The sequence below is a fragment of the Telopea speciosissima genome, chromosome 10 (genome assembly GCF_018873765.1).
Source record: "Telopea speciosissima isolate NSW1024214 ecotype Mountain lineage chromosome 10, Tspe_v1, whole genome shotgun sequence".
Taxonomy (NCBI): Eukaryota; Viridiplantae; Streptophyta; class Magnoliopsida; order Proteales; family Proteaceae; genus Telopea; species Telopea speciosissima.
This window is the reverse complement of record NC_057925.1, coordinates 39525025-39550829: the sequence shown is the minus strand read 5'-3', so window position 1 is coordinate 39550829 and position 25805 is coordinate 39525025. Positions and strand designations below refer to the sequence as shown.

Below are 25805 nucleotides of genomic sequence, written 5' to 3'. Positions count from 1 at the left end.
GCCCATCGCAGGGTCTAGTAACACGGCCGTCTCAGGGCAAACGTTGTTCCCTTAGGGGGATACCCCCCTCCAGGACGTGGCAATGCGACCACCGGAGTTCCTGGGTATAGACCCATAGGGGTGAACATCAGGGAAACTGTGCCCGGATTCGAACCAAGGTTGGAAGCGTTCCCAAACACTCACCCTGGGATTAACCCTTTATGGCCTGGCCTGCCGTACCAGACGCGGCAGGGTATCCGGCCGCTTAAGGGGCACCATTTATGGTTAACAGGGGAGAACTGGTCAGGATCATCCAGGACAGCATTAACCCTTTCTAAAGGACGACCCCACGTCCTGCATATAGGAAGCCCTACCCCGAGTATTTTGATGCAGTGGACCTCGGGAGGAATCCTAAGATCCCAGAGTTCACCAAGTTCTCAGGCGAGGACAAGGTATCCACTATTGAACACATAGCCCGCTTTACGGTCCAGTGTGGTAATTTGGGCGGACTGGAAGCGGCCAAGCTCAGGTTGTTCCCCAACTCCCTTACGGGATCGGCCTTCACTTGGTACTTCAATTTACCCGCCAATTCGGTGCAGAGTTGGTAGGAAATGGAGGACCTCTTTCACACTCAGTTCTACCGGACTGAGCCTGAGATCACCATAGGGGACCTAGCCAAAATGACCCTGAGGCTGTCGAGAGGTTCGTTACCAAGTTCAAGATGGCCAAATACAAATGTCCAACCACTTTACCCGAGGCCGAATACGCGAAGATGGCCTTAGGGGGACTCAGTTTTGAGCTCCGAAAAAGGTTTGCATGTCAATACTTTGTTGACGTCGATCAGCTGGTGCTGCAGGCCGCGCCCTATGAGTAGCTCTTAAAAGAGGAGGGTCAACGGAAAGCGGCCTCTATTGGAACATATTATAAAGATGCAGCTAGCCACGCCTTCCCGCTGCTAGGGAATAGTGAGCAAAAATAGGTTGACTACGTTGAGTTTGAGGTAGACGCTATGAAAATCGTAGAAGGAAAACCCTATGTATGTAAGGCTCTGGCCAGGCCGAATGATCAGGCCAAGCAGACCGAGCCATCCAAGGCCGCTCCTCAGAGGATCTTTGATTCGAAGGTGACATACTCCTTCGACATTTCAAAAGCCGAATTGATCTTTGACTAGTTGCTCAAGGATAAGCAGATTAAGTTGCCGCCAAGGCACCAGATACTGCCTAGTCACGAGCTAAAAGACAAGAAATATTATAAGTGGCACAACACTCGCACCCATGCTACTACTAATTGTGTGGTTTTACGTAATGCCTTGCAGAAAGCAATTACAGCTGGACATTTGCAGTTCCCTGGAAAGGAAAAGGGGGTCATGATAGTCGATGAAGACCCTTTCCTAGTCAACATGGTCAGCGTCGACTTTTCAAGGATGGCCGGACCGAGAGAGGGTGTAGTGCCGACTGTGAGGATTGGGCAGGGGAGCCATCCACCCAGGCCAAATCTAGCGGCGCGATCGTCTGGTTCCTGTTTGAACCCATGGGCCACTACTTTTCGCACCCAGGCCAATAGTGGCTGGGCAGCTAGCAATCTGGGGGATGCAACGGGCGAAATGGCACAGGCGTGCCTAGCCCCACCTGAGCGACCCAGGGCACCTGTCATGGGCCGGTCCAGTAATGTACCAGCTTAGTCTGAAGAGCAGGTCAGGGTCCAGAGACGGCGAAGGAGGGGCAAACGGCCCACAGTGAATCCCCACTATGAGTTTAGTCTGCAAGGGGAAGCAAGGGGGCCAGAAGAACTTGGGACTGGCACACCCAGGCTGAGTGAAGCACCAAGGATCCACCAGGAAGTCTGTCCTAGTGACAGTTGCCCAATCAAGGGACGATGGAATAGAAGCACAGCTTGGTCAGGCCAAGCTCTGTCTGATCAGGGCACACGGCCTTCCCTTGGGGTCTGAGAGGAGATTAATCCAGCAGACAGGAGGTCGGTTCCTCATCAGGCATCACACACTTCCAAGTCATCCGCCAAAGACCGGCTTGGGAGGGCTTCAGTAAGGAGGCGTTTGACGTATGAATAGTGTGGGCTAGGCTCCTCGTACTCAGAATACTCTGGATGGGAGGCCGCTCGGTACCAAGAGGGCCACAGGCCGAGGACAGTTGTTCCTAAGACAGATGGAGAACAATGGAAGGTTGCAAGGCATCCAAAGTTGCCGGCCAGCCTTGATCCAGCTCGCCTGTCTAGAGCACAAAAAAGAAGACGACAGAGGAAGAGGGCGGCCCAAAGACGGCACCAACAGGCCCAGATCAATGAGGACCGTGCCAGGGGGGCCCCCAGGTCCAGGTCGAAGAGGGCATAAGCTTGGGGAACAGAGCCAAGCGATCAAAGGGGCATCAGGGGCAAAAGACCCAGACGATGTCGTAGGGGGAGAAGGAGCTCTGGAGCCAGAGGTGTCAGACTACAAGACCGAGGACAGTGACCCTGAAGTCTTCGGAGACATAGTGATGGGCGCCAAGCCAAGAGTTGACAGTACAAACAACAGTGGTCCCATCCACTCACCAGATATCGACTTCGGGGGGTTGGTTGAGATGATGTTCGGCACGATCCTAACTCAGGTACAGATCTCAATGGTGTACGTCCTGCCAAAGACATTCCAGTATCAGCCCGGCCAGGCGCCACAGCTAGAAGGAGATGTAGACGAAGGGGGCTCCAATCCAGAAATATTGGGGATAGAATTGGTGCCCACTCAGGAATAGGCTGAGAAGAAGGTGGACTACGGCAAGCCATACCAGTGGGACCCCAAAGACAATGTTAGGACGGTCATCACCAGGGAAACAAAGTATACTTTTGATAATCCGAACCCACGGGGGAAGGTGCCCGACATATTCGAGGAACCAACTTGTGAGATGATGCAGCATCTGAAGCCGTTGTACATTCAGTCTCATATGGACGGTAAACCTATAACCAAGGTTTTGGTCAATAATGGAGTGGCGGTGAATATCTTACCCTCAAGAATGATGAAACATCTTGGTAGAGACGAGACCGATTTGCTACCCGCTGATGTGTCGGTCACAAATTTCTTGGGTGGCTCCACCAGGCCAAGAGGAGTACTCCCGATCGACCTATAGGTGGGGAATCATACGTCCTTGATGGCTTTCTTTGTCATGGACATCATGGCCAATTAAATCGCCCTCCTAGGACGAGATTGGATCCACGTGAATTCATGCGTCCCATTGTCTTTGCACCAGTTCCTAGTACTATGGCGAAAAGGGAAGATTGAGTTGGTAATGGTCGATAATCGATCGTTCATGGTCGACGCTAGCCATGTGGAGGCCGCTTTGTACGATGGGTGCATCGGCCCTATCCTGTTCACTGGAACAGATGAGCATGGGAGGCCTACGTCCTTGATTACCTCATCTACGGTCCTAGAAGAAGTGTTCCAGTTGAAGGGACCACAGACAAAAGCCTTGCCAAATCTCAGAGAACGGCGGAGGAAGACTGATGAAGACTACTTATGAAGATAAGCCAGAAGGTGGTAGCAGACATAATGCGTCCGCTGACAATTACGAGCCTGGAGCAGAAGATGTCTCACGAAACAGGATTGGTGGCTGAGGTCTCGGCCAAGGAACAAGCGATAGCTGGCCCTGAAGTTAGGCTGCAATATCTGCCACCTGCCCTGCCAAAGATGGAGGAAACATTGGCGGAGGTCCAGGATCCATTGATAGAGGTAGACTTAGGAACGGCCGAGGACCACCGGCCTATTTATGTTAGTGGTCTACTCCCACCCGAGTTAAGGGGGACTATTATAAGTCTATTGAAGGAATTTAAAGATTGTTTCGCTTGGGACTATTCTGAGATGCCTGGTCTAGACCGAAGGTTGGTTGAATACCAGTTGCCCATTAAAGATAACTACAGACCGGTAAAGCAACTGGCCAGACGAATGGCACCGGATGTCATTTTGAAAATCAAGGACGAAATTGAACGTTTGCTTAAGGCAGGTTTCATTAGGACCGCCAGGTATGTGGAGTAGGTGTCAAACATAGTGTCGGTCATAAAGAAGAACGGGTAGCTAAGGGTGTGCATTGACTTTAGAGACATGAACAAGGCCACCCCCAAGGATGAGTATCTAATGCCAGTGGTTAACATGCTGGTTGACGCGGCCGCAAAAAACTACATCATATCCTTTATGGATGGCCACACCGGATATAATCAGAACTTCATTGCGGAGGAGGATGTCCCAAAGACAGCCTTCCGTTGCCCAGGCACTTTAGGGACGTATGAATGGTTGGTCATACCGTTTGGGTTAAATTACATCGGCACCACTTACCAGCGGGGGATGAACACCATTTTCCATTATATGATCGGCACCTTTGTTGAAGTTTACGTTGACGATGTTGTGGTCAAGTCAAAGAAGGAGCACGGACACTTGGAGCACTTGAGACAGGTGTTCTCTAGGATGAGGAGTCACGGTTTGAAAATGAACCCTCTGAAGTGTGCCTTTGGGGTGGCGGCCGGTAACTTCCTTAGTTTTTGGTTCATCAAAAAGGAATTGAGGTAGATAAGAACAAGGCTAAAGCCATCTAGGAGGCAAGGCCGCCTACAAACAAAAAGGAACTACAGAAGTTTCTAGGACAGGTGAACTTCCTCAGGCACTTTATTGCCAACTCCGCAGGGCGGACAAAGGTTTTCTCCTCGCTGTTAAAATTGAAGGCCGACGAGGACTTCAGGTGGGAGGAGGCCCACCAGGAGGCGTTCGACCAAATAAAGGCCTACTTAACAAGGCCTTCGGTCCTAATGCCTCCAAGAAAAGGGGTGCCGCTAAAACTATATGTGGCCGCAGTGGAAGGTTCAATAGGGAGCCTACTCGCACAGGATAATGACGCCGGGAAGGAACAGGTTGTGTTCTACCTAAGTCGAACCTGAAAGGAAGTGGAGTGGAAGTATCATGCGATCGAGAAGCTCTGTCTGGCATTGTTCTTCTCTTGCAGCAAACTTAGGTACTATCTTTTGCTGGCAACAGTGGACGTGGTTTGCCAGACCGACGTCATCAAGTACGTGCTCACACGCCCAATTTCTAGAGGAAGGGTGGGAAAATGGACTCTCGCTCTTACTGAGTTCACCCCCCAATATGTGTCCCAGAAACCAGTCAAGAGGCAGGCGCTTGCAGATTTTCTAGCAGATCATCCACCCATGGAAGCTGCCAGGGATATAATGGAGGTTTCCCTCGTCGGCCTGACGCCATGGAAGCTTTTCTTTGATGGATCCAAGGCCGAGCAGGCAGCCGGGGCAGGGGTCATTTTACGGTCACCAGAAGGGGCAGAGACTCAAGTAGCCTTTCGTCTCGACTTCCCTTGTTCAAACAACTAGGCCGAATACGAGGCTCTCATACTAGGGTTGGGCCTGCTTCTCGGCCTTAAGGCTGACACCATGGAGATCATCGGAGACTCGCAATTGGTGATCAAGCAGTTGGCAGGGGAATATCGGTGTAAGAGCGAACATTTGGTGGACTATCTTACGCAGGCTAAAAAGCTAATCAAGGGTTTCCAGGACATAGTGGTTCGCCATGTCCCACGATCAAGGAATCAGGCCACGAATGGGTTAGCACAGGCGGTGTTTGGAATCGGTATACCTAACCATAGTCATCAAAAGGTAGGCACGGTCCGCGGTCTATGAAGGCAGCTGCTTGGAGGTCAACCACGTTGAAGACACACAGCCTGATTGGCAAACACCGATCGTCCAATACTTGAGTAACCCTGGGCTAGGGTTTGACCGAAGGATCAGAGACAGGGCTACGAGGTATGTGTTGATTGGGGAAGACCTTTACAAAAAGGGGAAGGATGACCTATTGCTCAAATGCGTCAACTTGAATGAGGCAACACTGGTCATGGCTGAAGTCCACAAAGGCATCTGTGGAGCGTACCAGGCTGGTCCTAAGATGAGATGGTTGATTCGACGCCATGGATATTACTGGCCAACTATGATGGCAGACTGTGTCAAGTATGCCAAGGGATGTTGGGCATGTCAAACCCATGGACCAATACAGCGGTTACCAGCGATGGAGTTTAATCCAGTGGTCAAGCCATGGCCATTCAGGGGATGGGCTATGGACCTCATAGGGAAGATTACCCCACCAGCAACGCGGGGGCATTGCTTCATTATCGTGGCCATGGACTATTTTACCAAGTGGGTTGAGGCTGTGCCAATAAAGGGAGTTAGTCAGGCCAAGGTCATCCAGTTCCTCAAGAGGCACATCGTTCACAAGTTTGGGCTTCCAGAGACTATTACGTGCGACAATGGAAGCATTTTCGTTGGGGATGAGGTGGTGGCGTTTACAGCTGAGTTAGGAATAACCTTCATCCATTCCACCCCGTACTACGTGCAAGGCAACAGTCAGGCCGAGGCAAGTAATAAGATTCTCAAGGGGTGTTTAGCGAAGGTTGTGGATGACAACCCACGAAGATGGGCAGACATGCTTTCTGAGATATTGTGGGCATTCCAAACATCACAAAGGACTAGCACGGCCACTACGCCCTTTTGCATTGATGTATGACCACGATGCAGTGTTACCCGTTGAAGTCAGCGTAAGATCAGCACGGGTGGAATTCCAGCAGGGACTTACGCCAATAGCCTATAGCGAGGCCATGATGGCTGAGCTCGATGACCTGGAAGAAGAGCGCTTGGTCGCGCTGGATAGGATGCAGGTTCAGAAGAGGAAGGTTGTAGCCATTTACAACAAAAGGATATGCCCAAATCACTTCCAGGAAGAGGACATCATCCTGAAGGCCATACTCCCAGTAGGAGTGAAGGACCCCAGACTGGGCAAGTGGTCCCCAACACGGGAAGGACCCTTTACGGTCTGTTAGGTGCTCTAGGGTGGGGCCTATAGGCTGTGTGACTTGGAAGGATGCATCCAGATGAGGCCTATCAACGATAAGTTCCTTAAGGCTTTTCATCCAACGATCTGGGATTTAGGGTGAATGAGACAAGGGTATCACACCGTGGGAGCGGGGCCATGAATTAAAGGAAGGGAGGCTTTACTCCTAAGGAAATCCAAACACGGCCTGAGTAGGCTGAACACGACAAAAGCAGGACACTAAACTAAGTATCACCGTTCTTCCAATAAAGGGGGGGGGGAAGGCACGCATGCCCACTTAAAGAAAGTCTTGGGGGTGGATTCGCGGAGCTCATTCCATTTCTTTTCCATCACTGATAGGAGCTCGTTGGCTATGGTCAAGTTGGCCTCACGGCTTGGCCTCAGTGCTTTCAGCTGCTTGGCTTGGGCTTTGGCAGAGGTGGCCTTTGCGGACACGGTCTGGGAACCTAGGAGCTTCTGTTTAACCTCTTGGTCTAAGGCAGCCCTATCAGACTGTAGCATCGCAATCTGGGCTTCCAAGCCTGCTATGTCTTGGTCCATTTGGGCTAGCCGGTCCTATCCTTCTTTCACCTCATCCACGATCGTCTTGAGGTCGTCCCATAATTTTTGCAAGTTCTAGTCCATGGCATCACTCTCCTTGAGAAGGGCCTCGTATTTTTGGGCATTTTGGAAGGCCAGAGGGGCCGAGGTGGTCATATCAAACATGAAAGTGACGGCCCCGTCTAACCACTCCTTGTTTGGGACGAGAAGGTCTAGCAACGACAACAACGTGCGAAGCGCCTCGGCAATAGACGTCAGGTTGCCAGTACCCACGGCCTCTCGGAAGGGTGATTGCAGGAAAGAGTGCAAGAGCACTTTTGCCTCGGTCACCTGGGTAGGAACGAGTCCAGGACTTGGGGCGTCACCGGTCTCTTTTTCATCATCAGAGGAGCTCAGGCCAGCTAGAAGAGTTTCTAGCTTACAACTTAAAAAGAAGGATGAGTCAGCACTGGCGAGACGAGAAGGCAAGCGTTGGGGCTAAGGCACACATATCGTGGGGATCACTGCAGGAACGACATGACTCAGAGGAGATGGAGAAGCTGGATCATGGACTGGGGTCTTGGACCCGCTAGGCTCGGCCACATTGTAGGTACCAGGCGCGTCAGCGCCGGTCTCTTCTTCTTCTTCTTCTTCAGAACTACTTTCAGAGGCGCCGTTCAGATGAGAGGAGGATTCAGATTCTGAGGAGCTAGTAACAACAACCTGCAGGGACTTCATGGTGACAACCTGCTTCAGTCGGGCACTGGACTGAGTACGGTCTTCCACTGAGTGGGATGTGACTGAAGGAGATGCTGTTGTGGAGGCATGAGGCCTGGTGCTTGCGGGCTGACTTCCTTGAAACTCACTTGGGAGGAGGGCCTAGCATGGGGTAGACTTTATTGAACTGATGCTTTTTGGCCTCTTATTCACCAAAGGGGGGTCGTCTTCAGAGTCTTCATCGTCCTCTGGAGTGGACCCGTGATCACTTGGGGCTGACTGGATAGAGGATGTCGGCCTGGCTGAGGATTTGCCTGAGGTCACAGAAGGAACGGTCAGCAAAGGACAGATAGGGCAGCAGAACGAGAAGGGAAGGTTAATGCTTACCAGCGGCTTGCTTGGAGATTGATGCTTTCTTCCGCTTCGGGGCAGCGGTCTGATGACTAGTGGTGCCTGAAGATGAAAGAGGGGGCTTGGCTGCTTTTGTGACAAGATCGAAGTGGGAGAAGGGACTTGAAGTATGTATCCCACCAGGCCGTAATGTCTTCGGTCGCTGTGGGCTCCTTGATAAAGAACTGCAGTTCGAACTGTGAAAGGACTAAGGCATTCATGGTCGATGCATGGAGAATGTCGGCCACATTCGAATAGATCATCCTATCCAGTGCACAGTCCGTGATGGAATAGCAGTTGGGACAGGGGATTGCCTAGTGGAGGCTGAATTGGCGTGCCCAAAAATAGGGATTGTACATTTCGAAGCCACAGGTGTTGTTACCTGACGGCTCTAAGGTAACTCCTACATGAAGATCCCGACAGACTAGGCACTTGCCCCATAGGGCTGGTTCAGGGGTAGGAAAATCAATGGCTAACGAGAGCCACTCAGGGATGGCCTCTCCAGTCCGATAGGGGAGGAAGAAGGTGCCACTTGGGTCGGGCTCAAAAGAAGAGAAGAAGTCGTAGTATTCTCGCAGGGTCTTCAGGTCATGATGGGGAGACGTTGCAAATAGATAACCAGCCACAGGACAGACTGGAAGTGGAAAGGGCAGGGCGTACAGATCAGTAAAGTGAGCACGGAGCCACATCTGGAGGAGCCAGAACGGGCCACCGCCGTAGTCGAAATCAGACTCGGTGATGTCGTTGCAGCCCCAAAAGAGGGCGGCCAGAGCAAACGAGGCCAGATCAACCACGCGGCCTTGCCCCAGGGCGTTGGCCAAATGGAGATAGGTCTTTGAAATCTTGTTGGACCGAACACAGGCAACGTAACGACAAATCCAGAACAGGAAGAAAGCCGTGAGCTCTTTAGGGGAAGCAGAGCCACGGGTCTCCCGGTACGCCCGCAGGTAGAAGCTATAACTGGCAGACTTGGTAAATTCGAGGCCGTGTTGTATCTCAACCTCATTGTCATCGGTCAGGCAAGGGGAGGAGCCATTGAACTCTTCGCCTTCGGCCTTCAGGCCGGTGAGGGCTCTGACATCCAAGAGGGTTGGGGCTGCCATTCCAAAACAAAAGTGGAAAGTGTTTGTGGACTGTGACCAGAACTGGAGTGTAGCCTGGAGCAGGGGACGGCCGAGAGGAACAGAGGTGGTTAAGAGCTAGATGGCATGAAAGGCGCCGAGCTTGATCAGCAGCTCAGAGCGATCGCAGACCACTCTATCAACCCAGGTGTTCCAATCTGGAAGGTAGTGGGGCCATAAGCGCGCAAAGGCCCTATCCTTGAGTTGCAGAGGGTCTGGCGATTGGGCGAGCAGCTATTCCCGATCGTACTTTGGGAAGTTGGACACACCATGGGGTTGAGAAGCAAAGGCCGGGCCTAGTCTAAAGACAGAGGGCTCAGAGCAAGGGAATTGTACCTCGATCACGACTGAGGAGTGCAAGAGCGAGCGTTTCTGCGCCAGGAGGTCTCCTGCTTCTTCTGCCGCCGCTGGTTCTTTTTTCTTGGCCATGGCGTTAGGACAAGGAGCTTGGCAGAGACGAGAAGGAGAGAGTGGAGAAGGAGATGGACGAAGGGCGATAAGAGGGGCTACGCGAAGGGGCGTTCCGTTAAAGGACCCTCGGTAATCAACAGCGGTCTTAATGGGGGCTGGAACTTGTGCCATCATTATGGCGGGGGGTTTGAAATTCAAAACCTTAACGGCCCGAGAAGATGAAGCGGTGAAGGGGTTTGCGCGCGATGGATCAGCTGGAGATGACTGCTGTTTCGGCCACAACCTCCTCTGAGCTTGGGCCACGTGGCATCACTCAAGGAGGATTGTGAGGGGCATTGTTTGCGACCCAAACCACCCGGTTCTGGCCAGGTTGGGCCAGGAGAGAACCAAGGCTGGGCACTTGTTGATGGGCCGAGATCGAGGGAAGACACTGGAACGTGGCTGCACCCTGACAGTTAGGGGCTGGCCCACATGTCAGAGGCACAGGCAGTACCAGACGCAGGGCCGCGTCTCGCAAGGAACCAGAATGAGGACAACGCTAGTGGGTCCCACCATTGCTGCAGCAATTGGAGGAAGAGTGGGGTTGGTGGCTTGCGTGGGAACGCCTGATTGGAGTTTGGGAGATATGGACTGAAGAGGATGGCCTTAGAGGGAACAGTTGCACGGATTGATAACTGGCAAGGCCTATCATATATAAGGGAAATGGCTTATTCGTTGAAGGACACACAAACACACCTGACAACCAGCATTTGTTTTATCCTCTTTACGTTTTACTTTTACTTGTTTTGTTCTGCATTCTTTATTGTTTTTCTTGTTGTCATTTGAGGCTGAAGGGGATGTACGGTCACATACTAAGGGCAACAAGGGTGTACGCACGAGGCTCACACTTTTATGTGGTATGATTGATTAATGCATTTACTATTTCAGTTCATTGTTGTTTGTGTCTCAAAGTTCTTTCCTTTCATTTGAGCAATAACAGTTCGGGTTGTAGTCCGTAGTTGTTGGTTTAACCCAAAAGACCTTAGAGCTACTCAGGCAGGAGGGAAACCTACTAACCTGGTACGGAGTCAGATTAGGCTGCTCTCGGCCTTGTTTGAACCTGCGCAAAGGTTTTGGTACGCCTGCACTATTCGCACCACGTGCTTATCCCCGCATGTGAGTGTTTGGGATTTCTATCACCAACACACTCTACCATATGACTGTCGTTCTTATCCCAAGCCTCTTTAAACTGCAACCTCAGCAACACTATAATGGCGATGGTGGTGAGACGTTTGGCGCTTCTAAAGATTATTATACTGTTGAGAGCACTGGTTTCTGAGCCAAATAGCAGTGGGGTATGTGTCAGATCATCCTTGTAGCGAGATGTGATTAGGAGCATTCGGAAACACAATTTCTGTGATTCAAAGCTTTGTTACCTCAGCAAGTGGTTCGGAGAAGCAAACTCCTTCGGCATTTTCGGAATCTTCCCCCTCTGATCTCCACTCTGGTTCGATTCAGGTTGCACCTTTCCAAGTCTTCGAAAATTGCAGCCGTCTAAAGGAAATCAAACAATTCACAGGTTGCAGGGGAGATCGATTACGTTGCCCATCCATTTTTTCTTTGATTGGTTGGGAATCCCGGCTGATTCCGTACGATTCGAATTGGAATTGGATCGAAATTGATGGACCCGATGCTGTTTGAAAATTTGAGACGGATCCCAGGTTTTCGTCCGAAGCTACTTAGTGAGTCCTTCCCTACTCTAAAGGGTATTTGGAAGAGATTTCATTATACAAACAAGGGTATTTTAACATGAAGCAAATGCTCATTCTGGAATTGATAAGCTTTTGGGAGAATCACAAGGAAGGTGAACACCAATACTGTCGCTCAGACGTCAGAACTAGCCGTGGCTTTTTCTGTCCCCTCGTCTTTCCCTTAGATGGTACATTTTTTTCATTTCATGAAGAATTTGATTCCTGAAATCTTTAAATGTGCTTCATATATGACGTTTTCATCTGTTAATCGAGTTTGTGAATAAGTGTTTTTGACTTGTTTGGAAGTTAAATGAACTCTGTAATCATGGATACCATCATCTGTTAACTTGGGTAAGCTGGATTGCTCGGGTGTTCAGCTGAAATCATGAAATATACAGCATTCTAGTCTTCCACGTCCTTCTTGGGGATTTCAAACTGTTTCGATCATCTAGAGCCATTTAAGCAGTAAAATATGTCTTGGGGCTTTACTTATTGGATTATTTGTTCAAGTTTTATATAACTTGGGTCAGTTGATGACCTGCAGTTGTTTAAAAATGAAAGAACCCTTGATGTTTCTTCTATTTTAGAACATCTATACCTCATTTGATTACTTAGTGTATTGAATCCTCAATTGTTTTCTTGTCAGCGCTGCTATTCAATTACTACTCGTAGAGCTGATTACTTATGACTTTATGACTATACCTGAAGATTCGATCTCGAATTTCTTCCTATCTTGTTGCAACGAATTTATTATTTTTTGGTGGACCTTGTTTCAGAAATTGAAGTCTACATTTTTGGGTGAGAGAAGTACAATCCATGTTACTAGGTTTCGTCTCAGGCAGGTTGGGACTCTATGCAAGGAACCAAGAATAGGGAAGAGGCCAATCGAAGTTCCATCCAATGTGTCATTAACACTGGTAGGCCAGGATTTGAAAGTAAAGGGTCCCTTAGGAGAGATTTCTATCACTTATTCACGTGACGTCAAGGTTGAGAAGCAAGAATCTGGCCACTTAAAGTTCTTCAAGGAATAGACACTGGGTGAGTCGATCAAATGCATGGGCTTTTCAGGTAAAGTTCGTAGTCCTTGATTCCCCAAATACCACTGGCCCAATTTATTTAAAACTGGAGTTTTACCCGACTAATTTTTTTAATTTTTACCTAATTGTGGCTGTACTACTCTGCCTATCACATTCTCAATTCCCTTGCCATCATGTATCTTCCCCTGACTTAGTATTTGAAATGTGCGTGCAAAAATATCCTCAGTTGAGAGTGGACTAGGATACTCTGGAATTAGGCAGTAATTATTATTGCACACTCATTGGATTTTTATCTCACATTGTCGTACAAGTTTGGTTGTTCCCAAGTGATTATGCTTTCACACATTCCATAACTGGTGTTGTAGCAATTTATTTAGGCATTATGCTTTGTTCAGATGAAGTACTGCTTTAACTCATGATTTAGGAGGTTGTGGTAGTTCATGGTACTATATTTCCTCGGTGCAGAATGATGGAAAAGTTCTAGAATGCTGCATCAGAGGAAAATATGCTTTTGTTGTTGTCATATTTAGGGATAAAATTGCTATTGGGAAAATAAAGCACTTGATTTTCTTTTCAACAGATCCCCACCATATGAAGTGTATAAAGCAGATGTGCCCAACTGCAAAATCTCATGGTTTTGTATATAGTAGTCCCTGCCTAGGTGCAGATTGGGGCATTCACTTCAATTCTTTCCCTCATTTATTTGACGTAAACACTTCTGTGATCCCAATTTAGCCATGCAAGGATTGTTAGTGCCCAACTCATTTTGTATATGTTTAACAGTCCAAATTTGTTTTTCCATTAAATATGGTTTTTTTTTTCTAGAGATTGCTATGTTTTGGATGGTAGCCTAGCTTTTTTTTTTTTAAAGTATGAAATAATTGGTATTTGTAGGATGGCCAAAAAGTCCTCAAGCAAGTAGGCAAACTGAGGCAAACATATGATAAAGTAATGTTTCATGTGTGGCAGGAATCTCAATCACTTGGCCCAGGTGAGGAACTGCGGGCTTGTGGCGTTACATTTTAATTTTCCAATCCAAGGCAAATGTGACCATCACCCACCTGAATAAGTTCCTTACAATTACAACAACAACAACAACAACAACAACTCAGCCTAATCCCAACTAAATGGGGTTGGTTACATGGATCCTTGTCCTCCAATCAGCTCTATTCGAGGTCATACTTGATACAAGGCCTAAGCTATGCATGTCCTTGCTCACCACTTCTCCTAAGGCCATTTTAGGTTTGTCCCTGGCTCGTTTTGTTCCTTCAATCTTAATCATGTCACTCCTCCATATCGGAGCATCAAAAGGCCTCCGTTGAACATGGCAATGCCATCTCAAACGACTTTCTTGTAGCTTATCATGTATCGGAGCTACTCCCAAACCAGTTCTAATATGATCATTCCTTACTTTATCCTTCCTAATTTTTCCACTCAGGCATCTCAACATCCTCATCTCAGCTACATTGAGTTTATCTATAATGTTTCTTAACTGCCCAACATTTCACACCATACATCATAGCCGGTTGTATAAATTGTCTTGTAAAATATTCCTTTAAGTTCCAAAGGAATATGCCGATCACACAATACTCCAGACGCACCTCTCCACTTCATCTATCCTATTTTAATTCTCTGTGAAACAACATCCTCTATATCACCTTGTTTATTTATGATTGAGCCCAGATGCCTAAAATAATCACTTTGCGAAACCTCCCTCTCATCAATTTTCACCACTTCATTATCCGTCCTAGTGTAACCAAAGTTACACACCATATATTCCGTCTTTGTTCTACTTATCTTAAAACCTTTTGATTCCAAGGTTGATCTCCATAACTCCAACTTGGCATTAACATGTGACACTTTTGTCTCATCCAACAAAACAATGTCATCAACAAGAAGCATACACCTAGGAACCTCATTTTGAATCTCTCTGGTTAAGTCATCCATGATAAGTGCAAACAAGTAATTGCTTAAAACTGATCCTTGATGTAACCCAATTGTAATTGGGAATTCACTACCTTGGCCCCTAATGTAAGACTAGAACCTGAATAGGTCTAATCCCAGGCAGGATCAAAAGGAAAATATAGAGATAAAAAGTCTTTCAGTTCGTTAGACCTGGAAGTAGGGATATTTTGATGTTGACTTGTATATAATATCTCCAAAGAACAAGAAAGAGAGCAATGGAAACAAAAAAAATCATATGAGGGAATCAGGAGAACAATGGGAAGTAAAAATAAGGGAAACAAGAGAGCAATGAAAACTCAAATGAGGGAACAATTTCCTTGGTTGAAGTAACAAATAAAAAAAACCTCATATTTATAACCTGTTGAAGTAGCAATGATCTTGATGTAATAATCTTCAAGAAATCGATGTGACAATTAGTTGAAAGAAATCCCAGCAGCTTGTAGCACTCTTGAACTCGATTTGAACAAAATTAGGGTTTGGATTCAATGACCGATGGAAGGGGATGGGGAAGGGAATAACTATCTCAGCCTGGGCATTTCACCCAACATATCTCAGGATTTTTGGAAAGGCTAAAGCCAAATTTCATTAATCAAGTTCGTGTACCATGCTGGCCTCCCTTACAAACTTATATAGAAGACTCAAAAATAGACTTAGACACTAAAAAGGAAAAACCTAACCCTATCCTTAACTAATAAAGTAACCTAAATTGATTAAGAAAGTGAAATAATAAAGAAAACAGATTCAAAACATGACTCTAACTAAACGAATGAAGAAAATCCCGTTTTCCTACTTTCTACCCATATTTTAGGCCCATTAAATTGGCCAATTACAAAGTAAACCCATGGGATCAAAAGCCCAACATTTCCACTAAAATAAGCCCTAAGTGACTTATCTACTTCAGCCCCCAACAGTTCTTACACTTGTCACTGCACCATCATACATATCTTTAATTATGTGAACATTACTTGGAACACTTCTCTTCTTGAGTACTTGCCAGATTAACTCTCTGGGGACTCTATGATAAGCTTTTTCTAGGTCAATAAAGACCAAATGGAGACCCTTCTTACAATCTCTAAATCTTTCCATAAGTCTCCTAATTAGATAAATAGCTTCCCTCGTGGATCTTCCTTGCATGAATAAGTTCCTTCCTTGATATAGAAATATGGAATATCATACCCTTCTTCTTCCCCTTACTAAACCAAAGATAAGATAAAATAGAAATAAAAGACTCAAAATGTCTCTTGCTCTAATTCTGCCATCCATTGTGTTATTATATTCTCCCTTCCCTTACCATATGACCTCAAAATCGTTTAGGGCTGCATCGTTCTCCCATTGGAAGCATCTTTGATGCAGGACATTTGGGGCTGTTCCTACTAGCCCTAGCCCAGGCCCAATTAGATACACCAAGGGATACCATCTCAGGCCCAAGCCCAAGCCCTACCAGCCTTACATTTTGTTTTTCTATTTCAGTTATTGCTGTAGAAATAGTTATTAGAGGACAGTTATTGCTGTAGAAGTAGTTGTTAGGGAGTCATTTTCTCAGATAATGGAGGACCGGAAAGGAGAAAAGGGAATCCAGAAAGAAAATCAGAATTGCAGGGGAAAAAGAGAAGAAACCGCAGAAGAAGAAGAAGAAGAAGCGGGGGAGGGGGAAGGAGGAAGAAGAAGAAGAGGGGGGGGGGGGGGGAGAGAAGAGTGCTTACTTGCACAAATTCACTTCAATTTATTCTTTCATTGTTCCATTCTGTTCCCCATTCCTTCTCAAAATACAGTCTTTTAAAAACTCAAAATAAAAAAAAAAGTGCAGAAAATAACTCCCTAACAACTACTTCTACAGCAATAACTGTCCTCTAATAACTACTTCTACAGCAATAACTGAAATAAAAAAACTAAATGCAGGGCTGGTAGGGCTTGGGCTTGGGCCTGAGATGGTATCACTTGGAGTATCTAATTGGGCCTGGGCTCTAGGGCTAGTAGGAACAGCCCCAAATGTCCTGCATCAATCTTCAGCATACCCTACTGTGCAGTCAGATTGGAAATATACTATTCACTTCCAACCATACAAGGGGAAGTTTGACAAATGGGCTAATTTCTCTTTCAAAGATCAGAAATTGGAAGCTTTATTACTGTGAACAAGGGGAGACCTGAGCGATACTCACACATCTAATTTTAAATTGGACGAACCCAAATATAATGTGATCAAGGTGTTAATTCTGATTTCTGAATCTGTGGATTTTGATGTTACTGAAATCCTATTTGCAAAATCTTTTCCTTGTAACTTGATCAACATAAGCTTCCTTCTTCAAACAAAAATTTCTCTCCCTCCCATAGCCAAAGTGTCCAACTGATGATTGCCCTAGGGCTATAATCACTCTTCCTCCCAAGTTCTGTTCAGTGGTTCTCCAGCTGAATAAGTATTACCTTCTCAGTGCTAAAAATATCAGCCATCTCCACAAAATTGGACAAGCTTGATTGGGTTCTCAATAATTGTTATGATAGCCACACCAAATTCTGAGTTTGAATGAACTGTGAAACTAAATACAAGACAGCTAACAGAATTGATCCTTTTGTTAAACCGGAAACTTTGGCATTTTATAACATATTGGGGAATAAATAGTTACATTCTTCATATATGGATGTTAGATCATGAACCTTAAGATAGGAGAGTATTAGAACTCCCAGATTTTTGTATGTCAATGCATTACCTAGCATCTATGGAGAGCACATTTCCATATGGCCATCCAAGTTTTTACAAGTCAATTTTCCTCGTCTTTTTTCCCTTCTCCTTCTAGTTCTAAATTATACATGATCACCTACAAATCTTACTAGAGGTTCTCCAATGAAAACCCTCTGAATTCTAGCCTCTTCCAGGTGCATGAATCAAATTTGACAATCTCAAATCCTCAACAAGTATCTGCACCATCAATCAACTTGCCCGGGGTTCAGGGTTGTCACACTGCTTAAACATTTTCTTCATGGCTTCTTCCTTCTCAATAACGAAGTGAAGGAAATTATAGATGACCTGAGAACAGCGAGCAATTGATGGGTCAGAAGCATGAGAAGTAAGTTCCCTCTGTTTCCGCTTGTATTGAACAAACTGCTGAACCATCTGTATTATAAATACAAGAAAGGCGGTGACCATGAGAGCCCCAAAGAGAAGATAGAGACCCCAGAAGCTGCTTAGCTTGAGTTGGTTAGGATCAGATTGGTGTCTTCCCTGTATGGCACAGCCTATCTTACAAAACCACTTGTCATGGATCTCTTGGAGTTTTCCACTTTCAGATAGTTTGAGGATTGCCGTAGACATGTCAACAGCAAGAGGAGAGCCTCTCTGGAAAGCCTGATATATAATAGGAACATAATCAATGACTCTAAAAACACCCTTCCAAGCTTTTCAGAATTTTGATTGTTCAGTAAGACATTTACTCAACTGTCTACCATATGAGAATGCCCAAAATTGCAAATTTTTCTTTGGAGATGGTTAAATAAATATGTGGGTAATGTTGTACAGCAGCATTTCTGCCTAATGATATTCATTCACATCACTCAGTTACAGAGTGATCCCTAGGCTAATAAAACAACATCTTGAGTTAGAGCATTGCAAATCTATATAATCTGGCACAAGATTCCAAAAACTTGTGCCTAAGAGACAGAATAGGGAAATTATGCTAGTCAGAAAATGATAAAGACCAGCTTGAAGTTTTAAGGCTCAGAAAAATGGAAAACAAGTCTTGAGATGAGATTTTAGCATATAATTATGTCCTCTTATTTCCACACTACAAGTTGTCATACATGTCTATGTAATGCATGAAAACGACATATACGTATGCTTTTGAAAGCCTTGAATGTATGCTTGCATGTATGTAAGTATGCATATGCATTTTTGGTTTTACTTACAAATCCCCATCCATTATTGCTAAACTGTTGTCCGATGATACCGAAGTCTGCCTGTTTTGATAGAAACAACTCCACATATGGAAGCTCGTCCACAATTGCTGCCACCCCTCCATTGCTTGGCCCACGCTGCAGTGCCCTTTTGTACTCTTCTGGTGTGCCAAGAGGAATCAGCCTTGAAGAAGGTATGTTAAAACTTTCTTTCAGATAGCTCCTAGCAAATGAACCAACTTGATAACCAATAGGCCATTTGCTTGCAATCAAACTGTCAATTCCTGTGATTGGTGATGACAGGTGCTGGACAGTAAGAATCGAAGCCAAACTTGCTTTGTAGCTTGCCATGACCTCCATCAGTAAGAAAAGCCATATCATCATCACTATCCGCCCAAGTATGCTCATGGTTTCCTCTGTAATTAGTAAATGACAAGAAAATTTTAATCAATTGAGCACAAATAGCAACAAAAGATAATAGAAATCGGTATAGGTAAGGATTTGATTAAAATACAGAAGCCTAATTAATCCTTACGTTTTGTCTTAAATGGTGTTGAGAAGCTAAACCTGCAAGAGAAAGTGGAAGGCTGGGACATGAGGCACTGAAAATAACATGACCTTCAAAGATAAAATGAGAAAATATTTGATGGCATTCATTTAGCATGGGAAGGTTACAGGAGCATAGTTATAAGGTGTCGTCTAGGTGGGCCCCGGAAGTCATTGTTGATACGATGCTCAAGTATCCAAATAACCACTCCAATCAAGACAAAAAATGCTGTAGTGGTGCACCACATCTCCACAGTAAATGGCCTGAGGTATACCCAAGCACTTGATTTTTTTATTGGAGCTACTATTACAAGACCTGTTACAACATAAGGCTGAGTAAAATCAGCAGTCTTTGTCCGGTTTGTGAAGATAGTAATGTCCCCAACAGCTCCATCAAAAACCTGACGACAGAATGATAAAGAATAAGCCATGAAGTTACAGACTAAGCTAAAGATATGCAGAGTGGATCACATAGAGAGTAAAACAGCAGAATGCAGTGGGTTTGGGATGATGGGTGCATAGAAATCTCCTAGGCCAAAATTGAGCAAAAGAGATTATTCTGAACACCAATCATAGGTTCTCTTCAATTATTCAAATAGTTTAGAGATATTCCATTGGACTAATTTTTGGCATAAGAGATACCTAGGATAGGAACTGTCTAAATAAAGGGCCATTACCTGGTGCTGATCCTTACTCTTTACCATTGTCCTAAGCAATAGCTTGTATAGGACCTGTCTAAATGTGATGCCCATTTCTCTAGTATAGGCCACATCCATCCTCTAACCCGAGGACTGACTTAATATTTCTTCTGTTAAGCACTACAGATAGAATTAATAACTGTGGACTTACATTTTCTGCAACCTTTCTGACTAGTTCATCATAACTGGGATTGGAGTGACCATCTCCAAAAGGCACAAATTTGTAAGGAACTGCATAGGGGATTAGTTCCTGAGCTGCATTAAACACATCAATACAATACCCTTCAATTTTTTGACTGCTATGATTTTCGTTTACAAATTCAGTGAAACTAACTCGTTTTGGCACTCCAATTCTCAATGGTCTTTCATTGTCTGCAATCACCCACCCACGAGGCTTTTCTGTCTGCTGACCAGGCCAGGTGACATTGTTCAGCTTCTGATCAAAACCGGAATGGGTACGCTGTCCCCGTTCTTTTGATGTCTCCGGTGGTTCAATCGAAAGACCTGAATAGTTAGACCAGTAACCAATCCTATGGAGTGCTGCTTTGTCAACATTAACAATTTCATAACCATCACCAATGAGGTTCCTGTCTGTATCAAATTGAACTGCACCAGTTAAACCTGTGAAGTTCGTCTGCAATAACTTATCAAGGAGAATGCTGCCCCCATCAAAAGTTTTGAGCTCTTCCAGCTGCATTGATGTTGCGTCGAGATCATGTAACTTCTTATTGAAAGAGAAAGTGATATTTCTATCTTCATTCAAGAATGCATCAATAGAATGTGCAACAGCCCAAACTGTATCATAAGCATAAAATCCATATGCATTCAACCAAGAACTTACTAAACCTTTTCTATGTAACTCTCTCCAGCGAGACATGAAGGCCTTCTGTGGCCAGGATTGTGGAATATACTGACGGAGTGCAACTACCCCTTGCAGGTGGAGTGATGTTTGATTCAGATGTGACATTGAATCTAATGCAGCACAAAGCCAATCTGTTGCAAACCACACATAATCACTGGTCATCATTTGAAGGTGTTGGGCTATGGAGAAGATTGTGAGACCTGAATCAGGACTAACATGAACAACGTAAACACGTGGCCCGATCAATTTGGATTTATTAAGCAAATCAGAGATTTGACTAAGATTGGCTCCAGGTGCAAATGCCACTTTATAAGAAATCTTTGACATTGTCTCTGCAAGTGCATCATCTAGAGCAGATATCCCATTCCTTCCATAATCATCATCCACATACACAGCAATGACCTTCCGCCACCCATAATAGTCAATCAAATCAGCCATGGCTGCCATTTGGCTCAAATCACTCTGTGTGCTTCGTATAAAGAAGGGAAATTGAATGGTAGAGAGAGTTGGGTCTGTGACAGAAAATGAGATAAGAGGCACTTGGAGTCCATTGAGAATGGTTGAGATCATATGAGCTGTTCCTGAAGATTGTGGTCCAATAATGGCCACCACTTCTTTCTCAATCACTTGAAAAGCTGCAGGGAAAAACTCTGATACAGTCAATATCATGTAATTCTACTGGAATATATAAGTATTGTCTTCAGAACTTAATATGGCCATTAAACAGCATTGAGTGCTAATGACAATAGGGTTGACATTGTCAACCATTCAATGTTCTTACCTGGGAGTGAAATAAAGCAGTTTGGAGTCATAACCCTCTTAAGTAAACATGATTACCTTGGTCCATACAACGCAGTTTGTGGCAACAATCTGATAAAAGTAGGTTAAAAAGAACCTTTTTTTCTTTGGGATTGGGGCAGGGAGTGAAAAAAACAATTAGAATGACTAAACCTGAATGGTGCATGGTCAAAGTGCAAGTTGGATAAAATTTTGTTTAGCAACTTCTTAGAAAGAATGTCATTTCATTAGAATCTTGAGTCAATAGTTTCAAAATGACTTTCATGTCATTCAACATTGAGGAATACTATGCTAATTCAGGGACTTTGCAAGCAAAGTTGCCAATCCAGTTCTATATGCTCTATGCACATAAACACAACTTGTCTGAGGATGGTACAAGAACCAAATATAAGAGCATCAGTCCAGGCAAATTTTGCCACAAGTTGGGGGACTCAAGACATAGAAAAATTAATGAAACAGGGACTCTCTGCTAAAAAATTAAAAAAAGGTGCATGAAATACTAAGCTAATCTGATCCCATTCTGGATCCGCCGGAATCCGGCCAGATTCTGCATGAACCCTAGAAACCCAATGTGGAGCCAGCAGCTCTCGGAGGCAGGAATCAGGATCAGGCTCAGCTGATTCCTATTCGAATTGACTGATTTGTTTGATCTGATTCTGATTTTTAAAACATTGCTTACTATACCTGATTAATTGTAGAAGTAAGATATTAGGATAAGGTCCTATGAAATCATTATGTACTCTACAAGTTTCCTCTGATTTTCACATTTATCCTTGAAACAGAAGCCATTCTATCTTAATTTTATTCCTCCAATGAGTTGAATGTATTTCTTTATAATTGAAAAGAGCAAACCAATTGCAGTCATGTGAGCCATTTTTCTTTCACCTAAAAGCTAGGATCTTGCACAGTTTGTTTGGTATTTGAAAACTTATATTTTTCAAAGTTGAACTTAGAAAATGGACTTCCTATTAATCTTTCCAATAAAAAATTCCACCTAATGCATCTCTTTTGATCTCCCTGTTTCCTGCTAGCTTCTTTAAAATCCACAACTTTCCTAGAACCTGAAATATTTATACATTAGAACACCTGAAATAAAATCTATGGTTCTAATTTCTGGACAGAACAATAAATTGCATCTTAAAACTTAGTTTAGAAGATTAAACTTAGGCTATGATCACAGCAGAAAATGAAGTTATTTGAAAGATCACCACACCAGGTCTCTATAACTTGGGGGCAAGAAGAAGATAAAAGGTACCTTTAATGGACCCCATGAAAACGCTGCAGTTTGAATCCTCCATTATTAAATTGAGTTGGGTCCCATTAAGAATGGTTGAATCCTCATTGATATCGGCAGCTGCAACTTCCATGGCTCCTTTCGCTGCTCTACCGATCACAGAATCAAATGTAAAGACTGCACCAACGTTCACAATTGGGGGCTTCTGGCAGTGCACATAACCATTAAGGAGGGTGGATATGAAAATTAAGAATGAAATAAGAACAATGGAAGCCATGGTTGGAACTTCAAAATTCAAAGACCCAGAAGCACAAAACAGTAAGAATCAATAGCTCCCCTGAAACTGAGGTGTCCAAGGCAAAGTGAGTCTTGAAATATCTAAAAATCTCCCAAGTGTAGTGAAAGAAGCAGATTTCTTTCATAGGCTAAGTAGCCAAGTTGATATGCAAACGATTGTCTACTATAAGGTTATGGACAAGTCTAGTTCATGATCACAAAACTGCCCAGTTCAGAAAGAAACTTTCTCAAGAAGAAACCATCAACCCATAAAGAAATTCTTCTACACTCTGAGCACTCTGTTTTCCTGAAAGTATGAAAATAAAGGGAGAGAATTAGAATTGCTTTTCTTTATTTGTTGTTGTTGTTGGGTTGGGGAGGGGGGGTGTATGCAGTTTCAGCACTTCAAGAGAGAGAAAGAGAGAGGTCATCATGCCTTCATGGTTTCATCGATTCCTTATTACCTTGCTAAGACTTAGCGTGAAGCAAAACGACCCCAAGAGATGGCCACACAGGCGTCTTAGCCTCGCAGGTGACTGAGTCACTGGACAGGGCACAGCCGCCAGGCCAAAGAAGTTCCCTCAAAACAAAAAACAAGAAAAGAAGAATGGAATAGGAATCAGGATTTAAGAGGGGACGTTTACTTTACGGTTATCCACCTAATTAAGCTGAGGATGATTATTGAGAATTATGCAAAGGAAAGGCCAAACCAGTAAAGGGAGGCAACCTGATAGATTGCTATAGAAAAGGAAGGAACCTATCAAAACAGTGGTGTTGGAATTAAATGCCAAAATGCAAGAGATGTGAAGCCAATGTGGAGTAGCCCATTACATACGGGTCAGACAAGAATTGCCAGTTAGTATTATGTCTTTTATGATGATCTCCATCTTGCTTTCCCAACTCTACGGGAAATGTTTGTTTTGGGGGCTGTTGACTTTGAATTATCAAACTAGTGGATTTTTATCATCTGTCCAGTACACATTTTAAGTGCATCATCGGATGATGGTCACTCTACTTGAGAGGATAAAAATTCAAGAACATGCGTTTTGTCACCGTTGGATGCACTTTAAAGGTGCATTGAACGGTACACCGCACTTGAGAAAATAAAAATTCCAAACCAAGCAGCCCTTATATGATATCCCCTTATTACTTTTTAGGAAAATCAAGTGTTGCTATATTATTAGCGAAAAAAAAGATTGTCAAGTCAAGTGGGTTGTTGGAACCAATTGGAATGCTTGGGGTGGGCTAATGAGAGTGGGATCATCATTTCATGCTCCCCGTGTTTGGGTGTAGGGACCATGCGACTTGGCAACGATCCCCATCCATATTATTATTACCTATGCAATAGTACCTGCATGCTTCTATTGGCCCATCGTCCATGTGGATACATAAATAGCATACCTTGTCAACATCATAGATAAATTAGGGGACATTTTCTTCACCCCACATGAAAGAAATATAGGGTTTTATAAATGTCGTCCCTCATGGATAGAAGTCATTGGTTCTTGCCCCCCAAGAATTCCATCCAACTACAATAAAGTAAGGAATCCTCTCACCGTAGGTGGAGGGAAACTCGGTCCGATTCTCATGGGTCTCAGGTTTTCTGGTCACGAAGAGTTATAGGATCTTACATGGACCCAAGTTTTCGTTATCCAAAAATATTTATGCAGTTAATCTACATTGAGAAAATATAGTTTACAGGAGGGAAGGAAATGAAAGGAAAAGGAAGGAAGGAAAGTGAAATCAGTTTTAAAAAAGAAAATGAAAATTTTTATAATTATATTTGTATAACTATTTTAAGCTCTTATTAAATATGGTAATCGTACTTTTTAAAGGAATTTTTATTTTACTAACAAAAAATTTAATTGCAGAATATTGTAAAATTTAAAAATTAGATTTGTAATGTTTTAGAATTAGTTAAACAATTATGTTAGTAATGATTTATAAAAATTCACTTTAGTCTTTATTTGATTTCACTTCCTTTTTCTTTATTTTCTTTGCAATGACACTCACCCTACAGGAACATGTGAAAATTTTGGGTTGCCACAAGAAACCATTTCTCAATGTTAGTTAAACAATGAAACAAGTTCCTTATTTATTTGCAATTAGGGTTAGTGGAACACAACAACAATGAAATTAAAGAATTAATCACTATTTTGAGGTCTTTAAATTTCTTTACAGGGAACAACTTGTTGTCACCAAAGTGGTGAACTAAGAAATTGTGGTTTTCTTCTAATTTTTCTTTGTCTTATTCTCAAAAGTTATTTAATGTAATATTTAATACAAGATTTTCAAAAAATTAAAAATTATTTAATGTAATTTTCTTGTGACATGACAAGATTTACTCTCATTGAAAGAAATATTAGGTTATGATAATGAAAAAAGATTAAAAAGAAAAAAAAAAGGTTACAATCTTACTATAAGCATTTCCCTTCTTTAAAAGTCGCGTTCAAGGAAAATTATGTATTGGAATCAATGTAAAAATGTAAGACTACTCAAAATTTCTCCTTTTCCTACGGAAAATCTAAAGATGACTGACTTATGATAAGATGATATGTTACACAACTTAATTTTATAGATTTTAATTAAACATTCTTAATTTGCATAAGGGCATAGCATGGATGATGGAACATTTCACTATCAATTGCATGTCAATCCAAAAACCAAAAAGTCAAGTCCAAAACACAATTATGAGAAGTCACTAAAACAACACGAAAAGAAGTCAGGCAAGCATAGAATTTTACATATGAGAAAGGTGCCATTATAGAGTGGAGA

At 43.9% G+C, this 25805-nt stretch overlaps 1 protein-coding gene and 2 long non-coding RNA genes across 3 annotated transcripts in view; 1 reads left to right on the top strand and 2 right to left on the bottom strand.

The window, feature by feature from the left end:
• Positions 1 to 10529, top strand: part of LOC122643065 — a 30463-nt gene extending 19934 nt beyond the window's left edge. The window contains exons 4-5 of the long non-coding RNA XR_006330157.1: positions 10224 to 10233; positions 10518 to 10529. This is a non-coding gene — a long non-coding RNA (uncharacterized LOC122643065). The remainder of the gene's footprint in view (positions 1 to 10223; positions 10234 to 10517) is intronic.
• A 6752-nt stretch (positions 10530 to 17281) lies between these two features.
• Positions 17282 to 23160, bottom strand: LOC122643997 (glutamate receptor 3.7-like). The gene is made up of 6 exons (XM_043837586.1): positions 22776 to 23160; positions 20012 to 21357; positions 19292 to 19563; positions 19152 to 19183; positions 18629 to 19032; positions 17282 to 18071 (listed from the first exon to the last, which is right to left on the bottom strand). The coding sequence occupies exons 1-6, from the start codon at positions 23029 to 23031 to the stop codon at positions 17658 to 17660; spliced, it is 2724 nt and encodes a 907-aa protein (XP_043693521.1). The 5' UTR covers positions 23032 to 23160; the 3' UTR covers positions 17282 to 17657.
• On the bottom strand, positions 19745 to 19977 carry LOC122643998. Its single transcript, XR_006330209.1, has 2 exons — positions 19894 to 19977; positions 19745 to 19816 (listed from the first exon to the last, which is right to left on the bottom strand). It is a non-coding gene; the product is annotated as an uncharacterized LOC122643998 (long non-coding RNA).
• Positions 23161 to 25805: the final 2645 nt, after the last annotated feature.

Bases quoted from the DNA above. Each gene is read 5' to 3' on its own strand.
- LOC122643997 (XM_043837586.1), bottom strand. From the start codon at position 23,031: ATGGCTTCCATTGTTCTTATTTCATTCTTAATTTTCATATCCACCCTC. The intron at 21,358-22,775 runs GTACCTTTTATC...TTTTCCCTGCAG, and splicing joins TTTCATGGGGTCCATTAAAG to CTTTTCAAGTGATTGAGAAA. The intron at 19,033-19,151 runs GTAAGGATTAAT...TACTAATTACAG, and splicing joins AACACCATTTAAGACAAAAC to AGGAAACCATGAGCATACTT.